General features: G+C 37.4%; 4 protein-coding genes and 1 pseudogene across 11 annotated transcripts; 3 read left to right on the forward strand and 2 right to left on the reverse strand.

The window, feature by feature from the left end:
• Positions 1-342: 342 nt before the first annotated feature.
• Positions 343-3,331, forward strand: LOC111497367 (probable prolyl 4-hydroxylase 10). Its single transcript, XM_023148154.1, has 8 exons — positions 343-723; positions 806-884; positions 1,184-1,281; positions 1,367-1,464; positions 1,939-2,068; positions 2,176-2,363; positions 2,534-2,622; positions 3,033-3,331. Exons 1-7 carry the CDS (start codon positions 530-532, stop codon positions 2,605-2,607), a joined length of 861 nt encoding a protein of 286 aa, XP_023003922.1. The 5' UTR covers positions 343-529; the 3' UTR covers positions 2,608-2,622; positions 3,033-3,331.
• A 652-nt stretch (positions 3,332-3,983) lies between these two features.
• On the reverse strand, positions 3,984-9,568 carry LOC111497319 (aconitate hydratase). Of its 2 annotated transcripts, XM_023148089.1 has the most exons (21): positions 9,132-9,568; positions 8,914-9,018; positions 8,543-8,703; positions 8,375-8,467; positions 8,074-8,259; positions 7,832-7,993; positions 7,597-7,741; positions 7,342-7,484; positions 7,211-7,267; positions 7,020-7,099; positions 6,853-6,928; positions 6,318-6,503; positions 6,157-6,224; positions 5,938-6,056; positions 5,734-5,855; positions 5,396-5,494; positions 4,834-5,313; positions 4,628-4,726; positions 4,301-4,543; positions 4,103-4,205; positions 3,984-4,062 (listed from the first exon to the last, which is right to left on the reverse strand). In XM_023148089.1, the coding sequence occupies exons 1-20, from the start codon at positions 9,133-9,135 to the stop codon at positions 4,131-4,133; spliced, it is 2,703 nt and encodes a 900-aa protein (XP_023003857.1). In that variant the 5' UTR covers positions 9,136-9,568; the 3' UTR covers positions 3,984-4,062; positions 4,103-4,130. The 2 variants fall into 2 exon arrangements, with proteins under 2 accessions (XP_023003857.1, XP_023003856.1); XM_023148088.1 differs by having other exon boundaries at positions 3,984-4,205; positions 9,132-9,566.
• Positions 9,569-10,304: 736 nt separating this feature from the next.
• LOC111497346 (probable protein phosphatase 2C 60) lies at positions 10,305-12,851 on the reverse strand. 7 transcript variants are annotated; one of them, XM_023148125.1, is made up of 5 exons: positions 12,704-12,851; positions 12,510-12,597; positions 11,239-12,086; positions 10,900-11,136; positions 10,305-10,748 (listed from the first exon to the last, which is right to left on the reverse strand). In XM_023148125.1, exons 3-5 carry the CDS (start codon positions 11,986-11,988, stop codon positions 10,494-10,496), a joined length of 1,242 nt encoding a protein of 413 aa, XP_023003893.1. In that variant the 5' UTR covers positions 11,989-12,086; positions 12,510-12,597; positions 12,704-12,851; the 3' UTR covers positions 10,305-10,493. The 7 variants fall into 7 exon arrangements, with proteins under 7 accessions (XP_023003893.1, XP_023003891.1, XP_023003894.1 ...); XM_023148123.1 differs by having other exon boundaries at positions 12,425-12,597; XM_023148126.1 differs by having other exon boundaries at positions 12,510-12,593; positions 12,704-12,849.
• A 2,932-nt stretch (positions 12,852-15,783) lies between these two features.
• Positions 15,784-19,080, forward strand: LOC111497335 (aspartyl protease family protein 1-like). Its single transcript, XM_023148105.1, has 10 exons — positions 15,784-16,164; positions 16,319-16,454; positions 16,913-17,148; positions 17,267-17,491; positions 17,590-17,725; positions 17,817-17,890; positions 17,975-18,074; positions 18,146-18,203; positions 18,405-18,476; positions 18,564-19,080. The coding sequence occupies exons 1-10, from the start codon at positions 15,866-15,868 to the stop codon at positions 18,779-18,781; spliced, it is 1,554 nt and encodes a 517-aa protein (XP_023003873.1). The 5' UTR covers positions 15,784-15,865; the 3' UTR covers positions 18,782-19,080.
• Positions 19,081-22,549: 3,469 nt separating this feature from the next.
• LOC111497334 overlaps positions 22,550-25,565 on the forward strand; it is a 3,352-nt pseudogene continuing 336 nt past the window's right edge.

Consider the following 25,565-nt stretch of genomic DNA (forward strand, 5'->3'; position numbering starts at 1 on the left):
GACCTCAACTATCATTATATACCTATGATATTGAAATAAAAAATAAAGGAGGGAGATAAATTTTTTTAAAAACTTGTAATTTAATTAATTAATTAATTTATTTATGGTCTATTTTTATTTGTATATTTAAAATATATTAAAATTTTTAAAAATAGGTGCATACACTTTATATTGGCAAAGATAATAATAAAAAAAAAATTAATTTTTACCGTCAATTTAGGATTTTCTTTCTGAAAACATGTTCACAAATTTGGAAATAATTAATTTTTATTTTCAAAACTGAATAAAAATTAAATTTTAATCATAATTATTTAATTAAGCCGCCGGAGAGGGAGGGAGAGAAATTAATTAAGGAAATAATAAAGAAAACTGCTCAGAAGGATCGAAAGCGGAGAGGAAGAAGCGAAATCAATCTCGGCGTCGGAGTTCATCAAGATTTCCCATTACCGACTCGGTGATTTGGACTTTCGAGACGAAGACATTAACCGATACTCTCCTCTGAAATTCCAGATCTTGCTCTCCTCCTTCCATGGCGAAGCACAGGCAACCTCGATTTTCTTCTCGGAAGTCGTCTTCTTCTTCTACTCTCATATTTACCTTGCTCATTATGTTCACCTTCGTCATTCTGATTCTTCTTGCCCTTGGAATTCTCTCGATCCCTGGAAATTCTGGCGCGCCCAAGGCTCATGATCTGAGCTCGATCGTGCGGAAAACTTCCGATGAGTATGTTATCCTCTGTGTTCGATTTCAGTTTTTTTGTTCTGTATGGGGTTGATTTTAAATTGATTGTTTGATTTTGTTTTAGAGTTGACGAGGAGAAAGGAGAGCAGTGGGCTGAAGTGATCTCATGGGAACCTAGAGCCTTCGTTTATCACAATTTTCTGGTATTCATTTTCTCCCCTGATCTATGACGAGGGATTTTTGTTTTATGTTCGTTCGTCGCTCTCTATGCAATTTGTGTATGGAATTATGTGAACTTGGTTGTTGTATGCTGATGATACGTGTTGGATGCGTCTTTGGGGCTGTATATGCCAATGAAAACCAAGGGATTATGTTTACGTTCCTCTTAGAAATCCTTCTTCTCTTATGTTATGCTGAGAGGGTTTGAGGATGATTCGCATCTGTATTTGTCTTTAGATTGTTTTAAGGAATTTCTGAATTGGTTTACTTTTTAATTGCTCAGACAAAGGAGGAATGTGAGTACCTAATCAGCCTTGCCAAGCCTCACATGCAAAAATCTTCCGTTGTTGACAGTGAAACTGGAAAGAGCAAAGATAGCAGGTCTGAAATTCTCTTCCCCAGAATTCCCTTTTGGCAGTAATGCTTGATCTCTAATGTAGAAGCCTCCACGACCTCTCTTTTACAGAGTTCGCACTAGCTCTGGAACATTTTTGCCCAGAGGACGTGATAAGATCATTAGAACCATCGAGAAAAGGATTGCTGATTTCAGCTTCGTACCCGTAGGTATATTTTTTTTAGCCTATTTTCCTCTTCCTGGTATCTTCCCACTACATCCAGCATTGTTCTTGTTTTATTTTATTATGCATGGCTAAACTAAACTTTACAATCTTTGATTTATTTCCTACTGCACCTATGGTTGTGATCGAACTTTTTGCCTATAATCCAGCATTCCCAATCACACAATTGTGCACAAGACTGTTCAAATAGACACATCTACCGTGCTAAGATTCACATGGATGAGGAAGATTTTTAACCATGGTTGAAAAGTTGAATAATGAATATTCACTCGAACGTAGGAACACCAACATGAACCAGATATTTGACCTATGAGCTTAACCACCCGTTGCCTCTTTTTAAGAATGAAAGAGAATTGGGTTCACCTGATAGCAGATGTGCCAATTTTTGTTTATTATATGTAGATATTGTCTTGTTATCTCCTCTTTTCATATTTGTTACTGAAGTTCACAATATATGTAGAGCATGGAGAAGGACTTCAGGTTCTTCATTATGAAGTGGGACAGAAATATGAACCTCATTTTGATTACTTCCTTGATGAATACAATACAAAGAATGGAGGTCAACGTATAGCAACAATGCTTATGTATCTGTAAGTAGTAATTTATATTTATATCCACTATGCTTGGGACTCTAACCAAGTGGTGTTATACCATGTGTGGTTCTCCCATTATTTTAACAACTTCTATCATAATTCAGCTCGGATGTTGAAGAAGGAGGCGAGACAGTGTTCCCTGCTGCCAAAGGAAACTTTAGTTCTGTACCTTGGTGGGATGAGCTTTCAGATTGTGGGAAGAAAGGACTTTCTGTTAAACCAAAGAGGGGCGATGCGTTACTTTTCTGGAGCATGAAGCCTGATGCCTCTCTAGATCCATCAAGTCTGCATGGTTAGATTTGGATTCTCTTTAACGTATAATCTACCATTCATTTTACAAAGCATTATAGTTTTCAGTGATGGGCATTTATTTTTGTTATTGGGATTTTTCACATCTCTCGTGTCGAAAGTAATGGGTTTTCTTGATAAAATGATGACGTTTCTTCTGATGATCGTTTATAGGTGGTTGCCCTGTTATCAAGGGGAACAAATGGTCTGCTACTAAATGGATGCGAGTAGAAGAATACAAAGCTTGAGTGGATGCGACTAAGGTACTTTCCATGCCCTAAACCATGCACTAGAATCGTAATCAAACGAACACCTAAAACAACACTACAGCTGATTTTTCATGATTTTCAAAAAACCATAAACCAAATGGGGAATTTCTTTTGGCCTCTCAACATAGAATATACAGCACATTTTTAACTGAGATCCGCTTGAATTGCTGAATCACCTTCTGAATCACCTTCACATTAAGCACGCTATAATTTGATTGAGTCTGGTTTTGAACTCCCCCACCCAAATCCCGCATATTGAGCGCAGCTGATATGCGGAGCTAGGCGATCATATCATGCCATAAAACGAGAAAAAAGAACAATGGAATTCTTTCCTTCTGCGTTGTTTTTTCTTGTTATTGCTGAAAGAACTATTCCTAAAGATGTGATGCTTCATTGTTTGGCAGGTTTGGTTGAATTTTCTTGTTATTGCTGAAAATCAGAGATGCATTTGCTGTAGGGAAAACCACCATTTCTATAATTTAACCTATGAATTTTGATGTGCTTAATGTTTTAATTAGGAGCTTACATTGTGATTGATTTCTTGTTTATGGCCACGGAGGGAATAAGAGTTCATATTTTTGCTAGAAATGCCACTTCCATATGTAAAAAGAACAAAGATTTTAAGCTTGATGTACAGCTCCCTTGCTGCAACATTCTCGTTTAATTTCTATTTGATATTACTTTACTTTATTTTCTGTGTTCATTTCTTTATTTGGAAGATATCGACCATTAAACCTCATTATTATCATTATTATTTAATTTTGGACATATTGTGATGGAGGTTTTCTCAGAAGTTAGGTGTGTCTGGTTGCAATAATTATTTCTTCTTTTTTTTTTTTTTTTATTTACAGAAAATTTAAACTCAAATTTGGTAGTTGATTTTATGGGTCTTTAATTAGAATTAACACTAGATTAAATGTCATTTAGGGACCAGTTGGCAATTTTTTATGCAGAGTTGTGTTTTAAGAATCAATTTTCAACGTTGCAGTTGAGTGTATCACAGGTAAAACAATTGTAAAGTAACATTTATTTGATATTTTTAAAATAGTTTAATTAATAAAAAAAATCTTTTTAAATTGGTCCGAAAAAAATTAACCTTATTAAACTTTTAAAAATTTCAATAATTTAAATACTACCACTCTCAATATTTTATCAAGAAATACTTTTGAGTTTTAAAAAATTTTAATTTTTTTTAAATTTTAAATATTTAAAAATACTTTTTTTTATGGGTAAATATAACGTATTTTTTAACATTCTTAAAAAAGTTGAAAATATAAAATATTTTTTAAACAATATTATCGATTATTAAAATTTAAAAATATTTTTTTTAGAGAAAGCACGGATATTCTTATTAATTTAATCAAAACTAAATTTTAAATAGGAAAAATGGATAAGTTGAAACAATTTAGAATTATTGAGAAAATAAAAAAGGGGAGTAATTACATTATTCCCACTTCCCCATTTCATTTTATTCAGAAATTCAGTGCTCCCTCGCTGCTTGCTTACTGCTTTGCGTAGATCAAATTCCTAATAACATACTGCAGAATTCCACCGTGGTCGAAATATGCCAGTTCCACCTGCACATTACAAACAACCACCCAAACTTTAGCTTTCCACATCATGGAAATGCCAACCTCGGTTCGAGTCATTCAACCACGGTTCGGGAAAGTACCTCTGTGTCGAATCTTAGAACGCAACCGAACGACTTTCCAGTGTCTGTCACCACTGTCACGTTCTGACCGGGTCTGATTTCACTCACGTTGCTTGGAAGATCGATGGTGTAACGCTCGTGCCCAGTCAACCCGAGAGACTCGGCATCTTCCCCTGCCTTGAAACATAGAGGAATAACGCCCATACCGACCAAGTTGCTGCGGTGTATACGCTCAAAGCTCTTTGCTATAACTGCTTTTACACCCTGGGAGTGATATCGAAAAACACTAAACAATCCAGTAACTGTTGTAGAGTTGATCTATACTAATGCAAACAGAATAATACATACCAGAAGCATTGGCCCCTTGGCAGCCCAATCTCGTGAGCTTCCGCTACCGTACTCGGCACCAGCCAGAATGATCGTATCGTGCCCCTCGCTCTTGTACCTCTGTTAACGAACACATAATCAGGACAAGAATGGAGAATCTATGCCAGTGTTCACAGGGCAATCTCGAAAAGGAAAATTTATTCATATCGATACCGAGAAGATATTACCATTGCAGCATCGAAAACAGAAAGTTTCTCCCCACTGGGGATGTGGATGGTCTTGGGTCCAACTTCCCCCTTCAACAGTTTATTGACTATACGAATGTTGGCGAAAGTGCCACGTGCCATAATCTCGTCATTCCCACGGCGACTGCCATAAGAGTTGAAATCTCGTCTATCGACCCCACGTTCGAGAAGGTACTTAGCAGCAGGACTGTCTTTATGGATGCTACCAGCAGGTGAGATGTGATCAGTAGTAATACTATCACCAAAATTGAGCAAGCAGAACGCGTTCTTAACTCCGTGAGGCCCCGGAGGGGACATGCTCATATCCTTGAAATAGGGAGGCTCATGGATGTATGTCGAGGCCGAGTCCCAGGAGTATAGTGTTCCTTCTGGAACCGATAACTGGTTCCAGGTTACATTTCCTTCTGTGATCGCTTGGTATGTGGCCCGAAACATGTCAGGCAGCACGTTCGAATGTACAACCTAGTGGAGCGGTAAATAAGTTACAACTACAACTACGCAAAAACTCGACTGCGAAAAAGAACTTCAAAGTAAAGCAGCTTACTTCAGCAACTTCTTCGCTGGTTGGCCAAATGTCCCTAAAGAATACTTTCTTTCCATCCTTTCCCACCCCAATAGGTTCACTTTCAAAATCAATATCCACCTGCAAAATGTTCCTAAAGTTATCTCACGTCGGTTGGGGAGGCGAACGAAACATTCTTTATAAATATGTGGAAACCTCTCCCTAGCATACGCGTTTTAAAAATCTTGAAGGGAAGCCCGAAAGGAAAAGCCAAAAGAGAACAATATCTGCTAGCGATGGGCTTAGGCTGTTACATCTACCGTCTTTCACCATTTCCAATACAAAAGAGAGATAGGGAGAGAGTTGTAGAAGGTACTTACAGTGCCAGCAAGAGCATAGGCAACCACAAGAGGAGGAGAAGCAAGGTAGTTGGCCCTCGTTAACGGGTGCACACGACCCTCGAAATTTCTATTTCCCGACAGTACAGCTGCAGCAACTACATCTGGACATTCAAATATCATCAACAAAGTGGTTAGTATAATACCTGAAAACAGTACCACAATCCACCTACTGCAAATGGTTACCATTTTCGGTTATTGCCGAGGCAACAGATTCATCAATATCTCCTGAATTCCCAATACATGTGGTACATCCATACCCAACTATATTGAATCCTAGCTGATTAAGATACTTTTGCAAGCCACTGCAGATGAAAAAATGTAGTCACAAAAAAATTCCAATTCTTTTGCAACCCTCCATACGGGATACGAGTAACTCTCTCTCGAAGAAAGTAAATATAATACCTCTGTGCCAAATATTTGGTCACGACCCCCGAGCCGGGAGCAAGACTAGTTTTAATCCAGGGCTTAACCTGATAACGGAAGTCGAAATGAAACGAGTTGCTATGAGTTCAACATTGAGAGAAAGCAATCATATTAATAGTGGGAGAAATCAAAAATCTAACCTCTAGCCCAAGCTCACAAGCTTTCTTAGCCACCAAAGCAGCTCCAAGCATAACACTTGGGTTCGAGGTATTCGTGCAGCTGGTAATAGCTGCAATTACGACATCCCCGTGCCTAAGCTGGGCTGGGGATCCATGAAAACTGAACTCTGCAACCTTGGCTTGAGCTTCTTTTGGTATGGCAAACCCCTAAATCATCATTATATTAGTATAAAAAGATTGGTGAAAATAGAAGTGATGGATTTAGAAACGTGGAGTAAATCCCATTAGCTCGAACTTTATATAGGGAGAAAAGTAATAGATGGTCTTGGTTTTCTAACTGGCGTTACAAATGGTGTGCCAGTGAGGATGCTGAGCCCCAAGGGGGTGGCTTGTGAGATCCCACATCGGTTGGAGAGTGGAACGAAACATTCCTTATAAGGGTGTGGAAACCTCACCCTAACAGACGTGTTTTAAAACCGTGATGCTCACAACGATACGTAATGGGCCAAAACAGACAATATCAAGAACCAACGACGCCGAGGTAAACATCCTTCACCTTGAATCCAACTCTATTGTCGAGGCATGCATGCCAATCTGCTTTCATTTCTTTTAAGGGAACTCGATCGTGCGGTCTGCAAAATCAAGAGGAAGAATATAAGTTCAAATAATGCTAGATTAATATTCTCAATCATACACAAGTAGTTCTAGTATAACGTAAACTACCTTTTTGGACCTGATATGCACGGTTCAACGTCCGAAAGGTTCAGTTCAATATGAGAGGAGTACACTCGTTCAACTTGAGGCTGCGTTAAGTAAAGTCTAACTCAGACATGAAAAGGTTCTAATATCGAGCGATTTAGTGCTCGTAAGGTGCGCGAATGACAAAGAAGTAAACGAGGATATTTCATATTCACCTCACTGTAGTCCACGAACATCTTGTTAGCTCGCAGATACGATTCTATCATAGAAATCTAAATGATAATTCCCAAGTTAACACAATGAACAAAAGCAAACATGAAGAACGTCAGTACGAGCGTTTACTAACCGTTTCATCTTTTCTTCCGGTCAGTTTTAGATACTGCAAGGTGACATGGTCCACAGGAAAGAACCCCATTGTTGCACCGTACTCGGGAGACATGTTGGCAATTGTGGCACGGTCGGCCAAAGACAGTTCACTCATACCTTCCCCTGCAAGGACCATAATCCCATTAATCTCTTATAATAACTACTTTCAGGCACGTTAGTTGCACGTTTTCATTTCTTGTATCGTTATATGCTTGAGAAGTTCGATTCGGCTTACCATAAAACTCCACAAACTTGCCAACAACACCATGGTTCCTGAGCATTTGAGTTACAGTCAAAACCAAGTCCGTAGCTGTTACACCATTTCTCAGCTTTCCAACTAATTTAAAACCAACGACGCCAGGCAAGACCATGCTCATGGGCTAAAATCGAGGAGAAAAACGAAAGACGAACGACGTCAAACGCTTTCCAGCAAGATACCAAAAATATAAGAACAAGTACAATTTCTCTACCTGTCCAAGCATTGCAGCTTCTGCTTCTATCCCACCGACACCCCAACCAGCAACACCCAATCCATCGATCATCGTCGTGTGTGAATCGGTTCCCACGACACTATCAGGATAAAGAACGCCATTTGTGTTGAATACTACTCGGCCAAGGTACTCCAGATTAACCTGAAACATGATAACATTATTTGATCATCGCTATCGACAATCATGAATGCTAAAGCCTTATAAGACGTGTATACGTTTACCTGGTGAACTATACCAGATCCTGGTGGTACGACAAGCATGTTATGGAACGCACTCGATCCCCATTTCAGAAAACCGAACCTTTCTCTGTTTCGTTGAAACTCAAGTTCCATGTTTGCTTGTACTGCATTTTCTGTTTTCGCTACGTCAACCTGAACCGAGTGGTCAATGACAAGATCTACTGGAACCTGCACTCATCGCATTCATACGCCATAACTCAGTGTTCAACCGTTCGCGTATCAGCTAGAATCGAGTACGATTGACAAATGTACAGAACAAGAATTTAAGTTGCTAACAGCTCACCAATGGATTAATCTTGTTCGAATCACCACCGAGCCTGTTCATCGCATCTCGCATGCAAGCAAGATCAACAACAGCAGGCACACCAGTAAAATCCTAAATGAACACATTTTTCACACATCAAAATCAGAACACAGATCCATGACCAATTTTCAGAAACAAAATGCTGACCTGAAGCAACACTCTAGCAGGTTTGAATGGAATTTCAACCAGTTTGGGAGCGGTGTTCTCCCAGTCAATAATCTTCTCGACATCGTTCGCCTTAACCGCAAACTCATCGCAGTTTCGAATGGCCGATTCAAGAAGTATCCGAATCGAATATGGCAGCTTCTCTGCCAAAGAAACATCCATCCAACAATCAAATTTTCAACCTATTATACTCAAAGCATAGAGAATCAAGTAAAGCTTTCAACGAATCCCAGAAAAGTTGTGGAAAGAAAAGCTCCGATTCAATGATTCGAAAGGGAAAAGTTACAACAACAAAGACAATCAAAGTTCATATGAATCAAACAAACAGTAAAAGAAAAGGCAAGAACACTCACCGATTCTAGGATCGTTCAGAGCAGGCAAGCTATAGTACTTTCCAAACACACCCCCTTCAGGATTCTCAAGAGTCTTCAAAATGCTACTGAAAGGGTTTTGAATCGCTGTAAAAAACCCAACAAACCCAAAATCAGAGATAAAAAACAAAGGAGGCCCCAAAGGAAACCGAAAGCAAGCCACAAAAAAGAAAGATCGATTTGAATCGAATAGTAAGTACCCATTGATGCGATGGATTAGAAGCTCCACCAGCAAAGAGAGTTGAATCAACTAAAGAAACCAAGGCAGGAGGAGGAAAATAAACGGAAGGAAATCAACAGGAGAGAGAGAGACGAAGGCGGCGCAAGAAATGTGGAATATTATACGTAGCGGTTAGCCATTTTATATGTCTCTATGGGCCTCCGGGTATCGCTGAGGCGCAAAAATCAGTCACAAGTGAGCAGTCGACGCCTCTCTCAAATCTCAACCCCCCAATTCGCAGTAGATTTGGTGCACTTTGTGTTCTTCCTACAGTTTTCTCCAGATTTTAACATGGGTATGCGTTTGATTTACTTTTCACCAACATCATTATGCATTTTGAAGCCAATTTTTCGTCATTGTTCTTGATGGGAAACTGGGATTTCTAGATATAAAGCGTTGATTTCTGAATCGATGAATGGATGAGGATAAGATTATTGAGTAATTGATAAGAAATAGAGTGAATAGACAATTAACATATTTGTTAAAAGGAATGTTGAGGACATTGAAAGATCCATGAAGAAAGGCGATCGCTTTCAAGTTCATAGATCGAGGATTTAATCTGAATCTGCCAGCGAAGGCGGCTTTTGGTACGAAATTTAATTTTAATATCTTGTGATTGGCCAATGGTCGGGGGAAATTGGTACGCCCTCCCAAACGTAGATCAGATGTCTTCCCCTTATACGTGGCATTGCTTAAAAAATTTCGATGCTACCTCCCATGTAAGTCTGGGCGTGTGTCAATTCCGATGTGGTTATTATCCTCTTGAACCAATCAGATTTCTCTTTTTTGCTCCTCAACGACCAGGGTCAGGGTATTAGCAGCCATCTCCAAGATTGGTTTTTATGTGTTACTTACCTGTTATAATCTGTTAAACAATGAACTCAACCATAAATATGGTAGTTGTTGATTCAAAAATTTACAAAATAATAATAAATATGGTAGTTGTTGATTCAAAAATTTACAAAATAAAATTTTATTATTAAGAGGTCGATGAGGAAGCTCACTTCAACAAGAAAATCGACATATCTTCGACCCGAGGAGGTCGATGGAGTTTGAATTTTCTGAAAGCCTAATGAGCATTTTAGGTATCAGATTCAGGAAGCTTCATATCGGGATGGATAGTTGTGCGTTATCTGTCCGAGACTGCAAATAATGAACAAAATAGAGTACTTCTGTTCAGATTAAGCTCCTATTTTCCTGGTTCTTTCATTTACTTCTGCTCAAACTGTTGGAAACTACATAGAGTACTTGCCGTGTTAAATGTTAAACTATGCATTAAAAAACTAGGTACGTACATAACATCTACAAGAAGAGTCTATCAGCTTCATCAGATTGTGTAAAGTTATGCAGGTGGAGCACAAAGAGCTAGAGACTTTTTTGGTAAGATAACGCCCCTCCCTCTCAAAGATGTAGTCGGGCCTCGGACCGAGCTTGCTCTGCTCACGAGATTCGAGTCGAGAAATACAACTATGACTGTGATGTCATCGTGAAAATGACGGCGGATACCTCGGTCGATGTCCTTCAAATCTGAATATCGCATTTCTCGCTTCTTAGCTGCATCCTGCATAGCAGCTTTTACCAATCTCTTAGCACTTCCCTGCATGAACAAAAGCAGTCATTTCAAATTTGGCGTTTTTTGTTCATCTTTAGTTTTTCATAACCTCCTTGTATGAGAAAACAATCGAAGGAGCACGTAGTTTAGTAGGATTTAGACATTAATACGTCCCTCGTGAACCGATAATACTTACATGATGTGGGTGAGTTCGAATAATATCCACAGCCTGCTGATTGCTAAGGTGCTCCCACAGACCATCAGAGGCAAATATGATGAATTGATCTTGTGGTCGAAGTTCATGCATCGATATTGATGGTTCACAGCTCAATATTGGCCGATTGAATGGTTCGCGAAGCCTAAACTTCGTATACAAGGGCTCCCTGTTGAATTCAGCCTTCTTTAGATAGGCATCGCCTATAGATCTGGAAACCTGCAACGAATCCGAAATGCGAACAACAAAATGCTCAAAACGCCTCATTCCATAATGTCAGGCAAACTCGACATATATAGCTCAGTATCCTACAAGTTGTACCTGCATTAAGCCTTTTACACGCCATACATTATGCTTCAAAACTACTATATGCGAGTCATCTGGGTGCAAAGCCTGCATCTCCCTTCTGACAGCTTCTATGCTCACATTATGCTCGGCTGATAGCTGAACAGCAACGACCTCCTCGGTCGCCTGCACGAGCCTTCCCAGCACGGCACGGGAATCTCCAAGATTGGCTATGTAAAGGGTGCCACCACAGATCACACCAACCAGACAGCATGAACCAACAGCTGCAATTTGGGGATTCATCTGCCATTGTTTAGCCACTAACGAAATAAACCCTTCCTCTGTAGCTTGAAATGCTTTCTTTATCACATCAGATGACATTGATTGTTGTTCTGTGGTGAACCCTGCATTTTGAAATGAAATGTTCAGCAGATACTCAAAAACATCATTTGGTTTAGAGTTCTTACTTTTCAAATGCTGGAAAAGATTGTCATATATGTAATTTGATGCTTCAGGTCCACCATGACCATCATAGACACCAATAAACGTTCCAAACGGCCCGGATTCGAGCAAGCTCAATGGACCCGATTCGATCTGGCTCTGATCCTCAAGCAAGTTATTAGCCTGGACAACAGCCATTGAAAATTCACCATTCATGTGATGTCCAAGATCTTTGTACCATAGTAGGCCTTCACGACGGCCTGCCGAATCCGAATTGCTGTGTACGATATTGTCCGAGGATGGCAACCAGCAAGCCCTCAGAAGGTTCATCAAGCTGGATAACATCCCTCATTTCATCAGCTCCACCCTCTTAACTCCACATTCAGAAAAGATCACAACACCCTTCTTTCTAAAAGCTCCCACCAGCCGTCTTTCCCAGCAAACTAAACAAAACAAAAAGAAGAACAGAAATCACTCACAATTCGAAGCAGCAAAACCCCTAAATCTGATGAATGGCTCCTATAATTTCCTATATTTCAGTCAACTAACTCGATGAACTACAAAAAATCCACAATAGAACAGAAACCTAGCATCTCTGATGCCTCAAATTCAAATTAAAACAGAGAAATTAACAAAAAACTCGCATAATCCGTTGACTTCATATCGAAATTAACAAAAGGGCTACAGCAATACACAATATCAAATACTCAAATCTACCCTCACGTTTAAATTCATAAAAACTAAATGACAAAGATGATTGAAAAGAGTAACACGAACTCACTCAGAAACTACGCTATTCGATCAGGTCGGTCAGCTACCGAATGATACCAAATGAAAACGATGATCCAAAAGGAACAGAGCAATACCCGTGGGTTCGAAAAGCGATAGAACCACGGATCGATCAAACAAGAACAGTACGCAAAAGCGGTTTCAAATTTATCTTCTGCTCTCTTTCTAGGGCACAACGAAAATTGAAGAAGAAGAAGAAGAAGAAGAAAAGCCCGTCAATCCGTGAGATGAAATGAAAGGGGAATTGAAATAGTTTGGTGGTTGGTTCTACCTGGCGTGGCACCAAGAACACGTCTAAGAGAAAACCAACAGCGATGGCGGAAAGGCATCAATACACAAGGGATTTCAATGGGCTCCATAAATATAAACCAGAGACACAGAAAGTGGATGCAAACGAGAGGCATAGAATAGAATAGAACCATATCATTGATCGTCGCCCATTATATTATTATTTTGCTTCAAATTTTGTTCCTTGCTTCTGTGTCCATTTTAGCCTTTTATTTTATTTTATTTTATTTTATTTTATTTTATTTTATTTTATTTTTGGAAACTCCTTGTAGATAAAATGGAAAATAAAAAATTAAATAATAATTAATTTATTCCATATAAATTGAAATTTATGTGGAGTAAATCAATTTTAATTGAAAAGAAGAAGATATTATTGAAGGGAAGTGAGAAGAGGACAGGTAATGAATACGTGGCAATCTTGGTTGAGTTATTGATAAAGAGCTCCCTCCCCTCGTGCTTGTTTATCCTCTTATCACTTTTTTTCTCTACACACGTGTCAACTCATTTAAGAGTCAACCTTGCCACGTGTTCCCTCTTTTCGTATCTCTAACTGCCTCCCCTCCTTTATTTAAATCATCACTATATATCCACGTACTCCCTTTAAAATTTAAATTTTAAAAATGACGTCACCTTTAAATTCAGATATATTTTAAAAAAACTAATACAAACACAAAAAGCAATTTAAAATTTAAAATACAAAAATGACGTCACCTTTAAATTCAAATATATTTTTTAAAAACTAATGCAAACACAACGACAAATTTGAGTATTTTGAATAAACTTTCTTTATAAAATTATTTATTTTATTTAAAAATGCTTTTGAAACAAAAATTTATTATTTAAATTTCTACCTACTCTTTGTTAGAATGAATAGTAAATAAAATTATTTACTATTCACTGTCGTGGAGAGAATATATTTCAAATTAGTATAATATTTTATCTCATTTTTAAGATTTAGTTGGTAGCTTGTATCGTATTTAAGGTTGTTAGCATTAATGAATATTGGACTTTAGATTTAACATAGTATCAGAGCATCATTCTTATTAATTTAAAAACACACATTTTTTTAAAATAAAAGTAATCCAAAGAACGAGAATCGTAATAAAATTTATTATTTAAATTCCCAAATACGGTAAAAGACATTGAATCAAGATGTCATTGTTTTTTTGTCGTTTCTCGATACAGTCGTGCTTGTTTTCAATTGATTTCTTCGCGTTTCCATGCTCTTTCGACATTAATGTATTTAAATTTGGTGTTTTTTTGTCGAATAATTTATTTAAAAAGTATAAAACAAAAATAGTATTGTAAAATAAGTGAGTGGGATGTTGACTGTAAATATAGGAAGATCCAAAGAGTTTATGTTGTATATGGGGAGAAAATGTGGGTTGACCAAATAATTGTAGGGAGAGGAGAAGAAGTAGGAGGAAATCAAATAAACTCAGGTTTGTAATCACTGTGTTGCCCAAGTAGGACCAAATCACACAGAGAAAAAGACTACAACCGCTCTTGGCCAAGTGATCACTGTCTTTCCTTGTATCTCTCCAACATGTGGCTTATCAATTTCTTTAACCTATCATAAATCAATAGCTAGCAAGGTTGGATCATCGTACTCGCTTTTCACTTGTGATACTCGTAGAACAAGAACAAGAACAAGAACAAGATGAAGAACATGCATCACATAGCAGCTAAAAGCAATCTTGTTGATTCAAGTCCTGAAACTGACCATAATGCCCCCCCTCTTTGCCCTAAGCCTCGCCGCCTCCGTCCTGCCATCCCTAGTTTCCTCGCCCCGTTTCGATGCGCCCATCGCATTCATAGGTCATTCTTGATAAAATTTTTATGTTCTAACTTTATAGGTTGATATTCTATGGCTTAATTTACTCTTGTCTTTCACCAGCCAATCTAGTAGTGATCCGAGAAGTGCAATCCTCAATATCATTGCAGGAAAGGTAAGGAAGTCGATTTCTTGATTCCTCAATTCCCTGATTCGTGAATGAGTTATGAAAAAACTACGAATGTTTGTGTTTGTAGGGTGTTGAAGGGAGAGATTGTTTGTGCTTGAATTGCTATCCGTCGTGTTATTCGGGATCTCCACCAAGAAGAACAGGGAATCCGCTGGTTCAAGACGTGTATTTTCTTCATCTAGTGGAGATTCAATCGCCATTTTCGAGAACCTAAGCTCTCTTAGAAGTTCAGTTTGACCTCTGCTTCCCCTCACATGAACGAAAGACACACAAAAGCCATTTAAGGAGTGGACAGACATATATTGATTGTTGTTTTATGTAGCTTTGTTAGTGAGTTTACTTACTTGTACAATCTTGATTTTCTTCAATTGTGCATCTTCGTAATTGTAAATAAATACAAACACGACACTTTTTGTTTCAATTTAGGCGACACAAATGTCTTGCTTTTTATAATGCTTTCAAATTTCGAATTCAAATTAACACGGTTAATAGATTTCTTATTTTTAATTTTATGGGACAGGTAAACGCCCTATACACTTAGGATTTAGATAAGGATTCAACACCTGATAGCTTCGACATTCCCCTGCATCCCCTATAACATGGTCCCATTACTTACTCCTCACTTCTAAAAGTGAACACGGTCCCCACAAAGCACACAAGGTTCTTCCAACATGTTTTGTCTTTCACATACATATAGAGTTCTTCTAACTTGTTAGTATAAGTAGTGACTTTCAATTCTTTTAATTTTTTTATGGTCATTGTATACTCATAATCACCCTCATAACTTTTATGTAATAAGTTCGTGAAGTTATTAAAAATTTAAAATTAAGTAATTTATAAAATTCAAAATTACTTCATAAAATTGTTAAGAATAGTCTTAAACTATCCCGGAATAGAAATAGTTCACTGACATCGCAACGTATCACTGTTCCCAAACACATGGGAAGCAGACGGAGGGTTGACCTGTTGGACAACAAAATAAATCCGTTCCAAGAAGGAAAAAGGAATAAAAATGAATTTGAAAAAGCGCGCTTCTAACTTCCTCAACTGTCGAATAAAAACAAAGTGGGTCCCATTTCCACCAGCCAATTCGTCCCCTCTCCCGATTCTCACTTCCACGCCAAGAGAACGAGATCTCTCTTCTCTTGGAACCCTAATTTCTCTCTGTTTGTTCTTCAGAAATGCGTTTCTTATACTGTATCTTTCTCTTCTTTCTTCTGATTTGTGCTTTTCGGAGCTCTCATGGCCGCATCTTTAGCTTCAAGATGCACCACCGGTTCTCCGAACAGGTCAAGAAGTGGTCCGGTGTTTCTGGAAAGTTGTCTCTCCCTGATTCTTGGCCAGCTAAAGGAAGCATTGAGTATTACTCTCAACTGGCCTTACGTGATCGCTACTTTCGTGGCCGGAGGCTATCCGAATTTGATGGACCGCTGGCTTTCTCCGATGGGAATTCGAGTTTTCGGATTAGCTCGTTGGGATTGTACGGTAGCTTTTTTTTTTTTTTTTTTTTCCCCCAATGATTTCCGTGATTGAGATTTTTCTCGTAACCTAGTTTGATGTTTTCTTTGTTTTTTTTTTTTTTTTTTTTTTTTTTTTTTTTTTTTTTTTTTTTTTTTTTTTGAGATTTTTTGCAGTCTGCATTATACTACCGTACAATTAGGAACTCCAGGAATGAAGTTTATGGTGGCACTTGACACTGGAAGTGATCTGTTTTGGGTACCTTGTGACTGTAGTAGATGCGCGCCCACGGAGGGCTCTCCTTATGCTTCTGTATGCTTTTCGTCGCTTTCTTTGGATTATTATGTTTTCTATGTTATTGATTCTTATTTTTCTTGCTTCTGAATTTTTTGCTAGTTTTCTTGGTGTAAAATTCATTGATTATTTTAAGTTCAGATTCTTCAGAATGATCCCGAATTTTTAACTCATATTGCTGCTTTCTGATGTTTGCCTGTGAGAGTTCTAGCTTCTACTCAGATGAATAATCAAACCATACACCATTCAAACTCGTAATCTTCTTAGTTTCATTTCTTTCCCTTTCTGTACCTTCTCCATTTAAACGGTGGTTTAAGAAATTTATGACAAGTGGTGTACTAATAAATAAAAGAAAAAAAATGACAGTATATATCTCCTGTCAGTTACTGAATTCACTGATGGCTTCTGTATGTTCAGAATGAGATACCTAGCTTCGGAAGTTAACTCTTCATCTTTTCAATTGTGCGATCATGCAGGATTTTGAGTTGAGTATATACAGCCCCAATGAGTCGTCAACGAGCAAAACTGTTCCTTGCAACAACAGTTTATGTGTACAACGTGATCAATGCATAAAGGCCTTTGGCAATTGTCCATATATTGTCTCCTATGTATCAGCCGAAACATCAACTAGTGGTATATTGATAGAGGATGTTCTACACTTGAAAACAGAATATAAGCATTCTGAACCTATCCAGGCATATATCACATTTGGGTCAGTATATGCTAATGCTAAGCTTAACTTGATTAGGGACCTTATTACCGGGCAACTCTTTTATGCAAACTGTTCTTATCTGCTCATGTGGTTGCCCTGCCTTTATCCGTCTGTGCAGCTGTGGGCAGGTACAGAGTGGCTCATTTCTTGATGTTGCAGCTCCCAATGGCTTGTTTGGGCTCGGTATGGAGCAAATATCAGTTCCTAGCATATTGTCAAGAGAAGGTTTTATGGCAAATTCTTTCTCTATGTGCTTTAGCGACGATGGAGTTGGAAGGATCAATTTTGGAGACAAGGGTAGTTCAGAGCAGGAAGAAACCCCATTTAACCTAAACCAATTACAGTAAGTGTAGTTTTGGAGTTGCCAAATATCAATATTTCATGGGTTCAACGTCTATTTCTCTATTCATCAAGTTAATGGTATTTCTATTTCAATTTCAGCCCAACCTATAATATCACAGTTACTCACATTCAAGTAGGCACTAATCTGATTGATGTGGATATAGCTGCTCTTTTTGACTCTGGAACATCTTTTACGTACTTCACTGATCCGATCTACTCCAAGCTTTCAGAAAGTGTGAGCACTTCAGTTCATAAATATTTGACATTTATCCATTATAATTGGATTATTTTTGAATTGTATGGAACTTATTTACATTCTCTTTTAGTTTCATGAACAAACAAGAGATGAACGCCATCCCCCTAATCCAAGGATACCTTTTGAATATTGTTATTACATGAGGTCGTGTGCTGAACCTATATGTGTTTATTTTAATCTCAATTCTACATTTATGAACCTTTATTGTTGACCTCTTTATGAAGGCAGTCCAGATGCAAATGCTTCCCTGATGCCTAATCTTAGTTTAACCATGAAAGGTGGAAGTTCCTTTCCTGTCTTTGATCCGATTATTGTCATCTCCACTCAGGTAGTCTGCTGTTTATGTGGTGTTGTTTGTACTGTTTCCTTGAGCCTCAATATTTTCGTTCAAATTTGCAGAATGAACTCATTTATTGCCTGGCCGTGGTCAAGAGTGCTGAACTGGATATAATTGGACGTAAGTAGATTATGCTGCGATTGAACATATTTGCATTAAAATGACTTTCATCTTGGTTCAATAGCAATGGTATTGAAAGCTGGGAAAATAATTACCGGAAATTATGATGATTTGCTGTCAATCAGTCAATCCATTTTCCATCCAGCTCTTACCTTTCTGGCGACATAATTACTCATGCTTCAACTATTGATCTTTAAGCAGAGAACTTCATGACTGGCTACCGTATCGTATTTGACCGGGAAAAGCTTGTCTTAGGCTGGAGGAAGTTTGATTGTAAGTCATGCGCTTTTATCCACAAATGAATTATCATTCTTTTCAGTCACATTATTATAGTTAAAGAACTTTGGGCTTTTATTTCAGGTTACGACATTGAAGAACAAAATCTCTTTCCAACAAAACCAGATGTTACAACCGTTCCTCCTGCTGTTGCTGCTGGAGTAGGTAATCACTCTAGTCCAGGATTGACAAAAGAGACGAAAATTAGTGCTCAAGTTTCAACTGAATCAGAATTCAGTGGTTTCCATTCTTCTCTTTTGACTTGCTTCAGATTTTTCATTATATTGTTTTTTTTACTATAGACATTCAATGTTCACCGTTTGCTGACCCATCTGGTAACCTCCATGTATGGACATCTGTGATGTCTTTATATCGTGGTGTTATCTTAAATTGATAGAGCCCCACTTTAAACTGTGGATTATAGTTCAAGCCACTCTACCAGAAATCAGTATTCCAAATTATGTAGATTTTGTTGATTGATTGGTACACCATAAATAGATTTAGAGGTCGTCCAATGTCTTACCACTTTTATATCCCATTTATCCATATATTGCCGACTGCCGTTGAAATAATAGTGTTGAAGAACTACTTCTTTGTTCAACCACTATGCACAATTTTCATTTCCGCTATTTATCTAAGTAGCAGGATTGTTTTTTTTATTTTATTATATTTTATAACAAGAAATGCAATTTCATTCATCTGTGAAACATGCAAAGCTTTGCATAAGGTCTCTAGTTGAGGCATATAGATTTAAGACAATGATTTAAACGAAGGTACGGAGACTATAATTTCCTGCAATTGATCAAAGTTTTCTTTCCTTGTTCAAAAGTCTTTTGTTCCTTTTTATCCATAACTTCCAAAACGCCGCAAACTATTTCAAAAGGCTTATGAGAAGCCGTTCCCATTCCTACGTTTAGGTATACCCTACAGAGAGTTGACTGTTAAAGATACTAACCATCTATTCCCGTGGTCAGAAGCAGCCGGACAGATTAGGAATAGATGATGTCGACCCACTTGAAAGTAATCGAAAAGCAGCACAAGTTATAGGACTAAAAGAGGTAAACAGGTTGCTCCTTTTCACCGTATCATCTAGTGTTAATGTCTCCTAAGTAGAGAGCCCATAGGCACGCTATACATTGCTTAGGAATAGATGCCTTCCACAAAATCTTGCACCCTAGCTGGCTGGACGACTTGACACTGTGAGAGAGATGCAAACAAGGATTTGTTTTAGTAAATATAATTTTCTTCAAGAGACCCGGTCCTTGCATTGAAGTTTAGAGAGAAGTTGTGAAGATCATGAATCATGGACCACGCTACATCCAGTTTCAATCTGGAAGCTTTCTAGTGTATAACTGCCAAGATTCTTAACTGAATAGCCCAGGAAAGTGAGTATCAAGTTTTTCAGATATTAAATCAAGAACAGTGAGAGCTGGGGGAAGCAAAAATGGCGGGAACCAATATCTCTTTTCTGACAACATATTTACTCACTATGACTTGTTTTATAAGTGGCTAGTAACTACTTGTAGACGGATTTAGGTAGGCATCTACATATGCATCTATCAGGACATTGCTTAATGATAATTGATTGATCTGCTTTTGTTTGATCATAACCTGAAGTCTGAAAGACAGTAGTGAACAAATTTAATTCTCGGGCGCCTTGGAAGGAACTGATCGAGATATCTGATGCAGCGAGCCTTGAAGGTTTTCGTGGTTGTCATGTCTAGAGGTATTATTATTGAAATGAGCTGTTGCATTAATTTTCTTTTCTCCATCTCTATTCTTGAAATGATAATGCAAGCTTAACTTAGACTAATTCTTGACCAGCTCATCTTAGAAGTCTGACTTTTATAGTTCATGTGAAGCCAATCATCTACATTGACAATTAGCACCAATAAATTATCCTAATAATTCTGTTGGAATTTTTCTCTTAGGTTTCAAATATCTTCTTTTCTCTTGTCTGAAAGCCTCTATTTCCTAGGCAACTCGCACGTCTTTGAATTCCACCTATAGAATATGCCTATATTTTCTTTCAAATCTATTATGCCTCCTTAAAAGAGAATTATAGGTTGTGGAGGTCATACTATTAGATTTAACACCAAGTTGTGATGAGCGTTGAGGAAAAATTAAGCTGGATTTTAAACTTGTTTGATTGGTAAACTGCTGAAGATTATGTTCTTTTTTTTGTTTTTTTGCTTGTTAAATCCTCGGATTATACTTTTAAAGTAACCATGATAACCAAATTTGAAGTTTCATGGACCTATTTCCAGAATTTGTCACTCTCTCTCTCTCTCTCTCTATCTCCAAGCCTATGCGATGTAATATTTCTTCTCTCTTTGAATTTGAAGGATAATTTAATTAATGTGCAACATCCATTGCACTTGCCATTTTTTTTAGTTGACTTGGTTTTAGAATCTGAAGTTTTTGTAATAGAAATCCCATTGCATTTGCTTTGCATGGAAGACTTCGATGATCCAATAGCGGTGGGTCATCGGATTACAGCGTATGATTAGGAAAAATCCATTCTTTTCAAATTTTAAAATTCAATAACGTATGAGTTTGTTATACCTTTCCCATTCTTGTTTCGTATTTTTGCTTCCCCTTCACATTTTCAGCTAAACTAAGCTAGTATTCTCCCCCTCAGTTTATCCTATGATATTTATATCAAGTTTCATTGTATGTTAAATTAAAAATTTTATCCTATGGTTTGAAGAAAGTTAAATTTCAATCCTTGTGATCTTAGAAGTTATAACTTTATATTGATGGTTTGATAACATCTTATTATAGTGACTAATTCTAACATTCTCAAGGGACCCATTTATAATCTAATGATTATTATAATAGTTTGCTTCAAATGATGAGATAGGATTGGTTCATACTGTACTCATCAATTCATTTTATTTTATAATATTGTAATGAAGCGTTGAAATTGGCTAAGGCCAAGATGAGGAAGCTTGGGTGGAAATTGCTGAATGTCCAACTACATGCCAAGTTGTAACTTGTAATTAGCATATTTTAAATTTGATTTTATATACTTAAAACAGCTTAGCTTAAATTATAAGCTTTTTTTTTTATAGGATTTTATTAAAATTTAGGGGCTAATTATAAAAACTAAATTCTAATTTTTTTTTTTTTTCCAAATTATATAATATTTGCACATTCTTATGTCAACGGTATTCACCAACTGTTTCTGGACATCCCTTTTCCGTGCCACTCTTCGCTCGTAAACCCACCACTGTACTTTTCCTCTTTTGCAGTCATGTCCTTTTGTTCTCTGTATTCCCCTTTTAGACCTCATAATTAATTCATACTATAATGTGTTTTTAAATCTTTATTTTAAATTTCTAAACCCTTAGTTAAGATATATTCTAATTTTATTTGTTTGTCCGATAATTGAAGACTGAAATATTAATTGTGAAATGATAACAAGTTGGCACGCATTGTATTACTTTTTTATATGTATATATTATATTTCCAAACAATTAGTTATTGCTTTTTTTTAAAATTATTAAATATAATTAAAATTAAACTATAAGTATGTAGTGCAATTTATATTAAATAAAAAAAATTAGACTTTTTTAAAAAATTGGAAAATTACAAATTTAGTTATTTTGTCCTTAAACTTTAAAATGTATAAAAAAATAATAATAAGCTTTAGATATTTGAAAATAAAATTATTTTAATATATACAAGTAATAATTAACATGTAGTTTTTTCTTAAAATGAAAATTTGAAACGTCTTATACCCATATTTATTGTATTAAAAAATAAAATATTTAAATTAAAAATAAAGAAAGAAAAATTTCTAGCTCTTTTTTCTATATTTAGGAAAGCTAGATTGATTAAATTATTATATTTTTCTTTAAAAGGTCAGAAATTAAAATTCTTTAAAAAAAAAAAATGTTGCTGAAAACAATTTTGGGCAGGTTTATGAATTATGAAACTTCCCGCCCACTTTTTTTATTTATGAATTCTTCAGGGACCATATCTGTAAATTCCAAAAATATATATTAATACATTAATATATTTTTTATTTCCGGCCGAACGGAAATGTTTTGACTTCTCTCAGCAAAGAGACCACAATTTCATCATCTTCTGAAGTTCAACGCCTCTCCTCTCTCTCTCTCTCTCTCTCATCCTGCTCATGTTCTTCATCCTTGAATCCGTCAAAGCCTCCTATCCCATTCGATTCTATTTAAACTCTTTTCAAATCCTTCCATGTCTCCATCACTTTCCTGGGAAATTTCTGGTTACTCTAATCGGCGTCCATGGCGTGGACTTTCAGTTCCGGCGTCCAAATGTTACTGGTTCTTTCTGTTTACCTACTCGCCTGCGGGATGAGAAGCGGCGAGGCGGCTTCGTTTAAGTTCAATGTCCATCATCGATTTTCGGAATCGATAAAGGGAATTCTCACGTCTGAAGGCTTACCGGAGAAACACACCCCTGCTTATTATGCCACTATGGTCCATCGCGATAGGTTAGTTCGCGGCCGGCGACTGGCTTCCAGCAACGGCGATACGAAGCTGACGTTCGCTTATGGCAACGAGACGTTCTACATCGAAAATTTGGGATAGTAATGCTCCTTGTTTTCTCGCTTCATTTCCCTAATTGCTTCTCTCGATTTCGATTTTTGAGTGTTTGTGATTTTCTGTTGTTCTTACTTTAAACGTTATCGATTGCCTAATTGATCCGTTTTGTTTGTTTCTGATTGGAGCTTTTCAGTTTGTACTACGCCAATATATCGGTGGGATCGCCGTCGTTAGATTTCTTAGTGGCATTGGACACTGGAAGCGATTTGCTCTGGTTACCTTGTGAATGCCGTAGTTGTTTAACTTATTTGAACACAACAGATGGTGGGAAGGTATTTTCTCGTTCTGATTTACTTTCCGCGCCTTCATCAAATTCTCTTAGTTGATGCTCTGATGATATCAATTGGCTGATTTATTTTTTGTTCATCTTTCAACAGTTTGCGTTGAATCATTATAGTCCAGATGATTCAACAACGAGCGCACCTGTTCCCTGCAGCAACTCTTTGTGCGAGCTTTCAAACCAGTGCACTTCGAACACAAATACTTGCCCTTACGAAATTAATTACCTGTCTGCCAATACCTCATCCAATGGCTACTTGGTACAGGACGTCTTGCACTTGGCCACTGATGATTTAAAACTCAACCCTGTCGAAGCCAAGATTACTTTTGGGTGAGTTATGCTCCTTCCAGTTGAATCACCCATATTACTTTTATGGTTTTATTTTTGGCTTTCCCAAAAGTCATAAGTCATAGTGTTCTTTACTTATAAACTTAGGATTTAATTCCTTAATTAGCACGTGAGACTCATTCCTAACAATCCTCAACAATACTCTCCTCGAACAAAGTACACTATAGAGCCTTCCTTCTATGTAGCATTCGAACAGACTCCCCTTAATCGAGGCTTAACTCCTTTCTTTAGAGCCCTTGAACAAAGTACTCCGTTTGTTCGACATTTGAGTCACTTTTGTGACGTTTCTGTTAATGTAAGAAAGTACTCCTGAACAAAATTAACAGTAGCAAGACCATGGTGCTGTTCTTCGTGGAATTTTAATCATCTTTTGGCAGTTTGTTATGGATTTCATAGTCATCATAATCATCTTAGAGAAAACATCTGCAATTTGGTGTGTTGTTGGTTGAATGTGATTGTTCATGGCAGGTGCGGTACGGTTCAGACTGGTGTATTTCAAAGAGGTGCAGCTCCCAATGGTCTTATTGGGCTTGGCATGGACAGGATATCAGTTCCAAGCTTATTGGCAAACCAAGGGCTTACCACAGATTCATTCTCCATGTGTTTCGGGATTGATGGTATTGGGAGAATCGATTTTGGAGACTCAGGCACCCCAGGCCAAAGAGAAACACCCTTCAATACCATGGCCAACTAGTAAGAACTTGTCATTTCTTAACCATATATTCAAAATCTGACCTTCATTTCTCTTGAGGACTCTGGTTTTTCCAACTGGCTTGTGTTGTTCATTCTTGCAGTCCATCCTACAATGTCACCGTCACTGAGATAATTGTGGGAGGAAAAGCCAACAATGTTGAATTCACCACAATTTTCGACTCCGGTACCTCGTTTACCTACTTGAATGATCCAGCTTACTCCATTATTTCTGAGCAAGTAAGCTTATCTGCAGTTTCAACTCTTGGGAAGTGGCATATGATTTCATGGGATCTCTTGTATTTATACATAGCTATTGTGCAGATGAATGCAGGAATGAAATTAAAGCGCTTTACAACAGATCCCGATTTCCCATTTGAGTACTGCTATGAACTTCCGTAAGTAGTTAATAAGGAAGATAATGAAACCATTTAATTCTCTTTCAAAAGATTTGGGTATTCTGATTCATGCTCGGTCTATATGCAGTGCTAACGACAAAGTTGAACGTCCGATACTGAACTTTACGATGATGGGTGGGGACGATTTTGTCCCCATGGATCTGTTCATTGGTTTTCCTATTGACGTGAGTACTCTGAACAGTTGAAGTAATTTTTTCTGATTTGGATAAAGATAAGATCAAGTTATCCAATGAGTGCTTTGGATTTTCTGGCTCTCTCACTCGTTTTTGCAATCTTTGAAGCTGATTTTGATCTGTTTTTTTTTTTTTTTTTTGTTATTTTCTTGGAATTCAGGATACTACACATGCAGTTTGTCTAACCCTTATCAAAAGCAACGATATTAATCTAATTGGACGTGAGATCCCCTGGCTCTGCATCTAATTTATATTGGCTTGTTCTAGTACTAGTGGTTTTTTAACTTTTAAGGTTGGAAGAATCGCTTATGATCCCAGGAACTTTCTTTTTCTTGCAGAAAACTTCATGACTGGTTACCGTATTATCTTCGATCGTGAAAAGATGGTGTTGGGATGGAGTCCTTCAGACTGTGAGTATTTCTTGACCTGAAAATTTCCCCCCCCCTTTTTTTTTTTTTTTGCATTATCAGTGAAGCTTGTTTCTTAAATCCAGGTTACGACAGTGACGCCGGCACTCCCTCCGGTGACACCCCTCCGGCCAAAGACTCCCCCCCGGCCGACGACTCTCCCCCGGCCGACGACTCTCCCCC

Source organism: Cucurbita maxima, unplaced genomic scaffold, assembly GCF_002738345.1.
Source record: "Cucurbita maxima cultivar Rimu unplaced genomic scaffold, Cmax_1.0 Cma_Scf00023, whole genome shotgun sequence".
Classification (NCBI taxonomy): domain Eukaryota; kingdom Viridiplantae; phylum Streptophyta; class Magnoliopsida; order Cucurbitales; family Cucurbitaceae; genus Cucurbita; species Cucurbita maxima.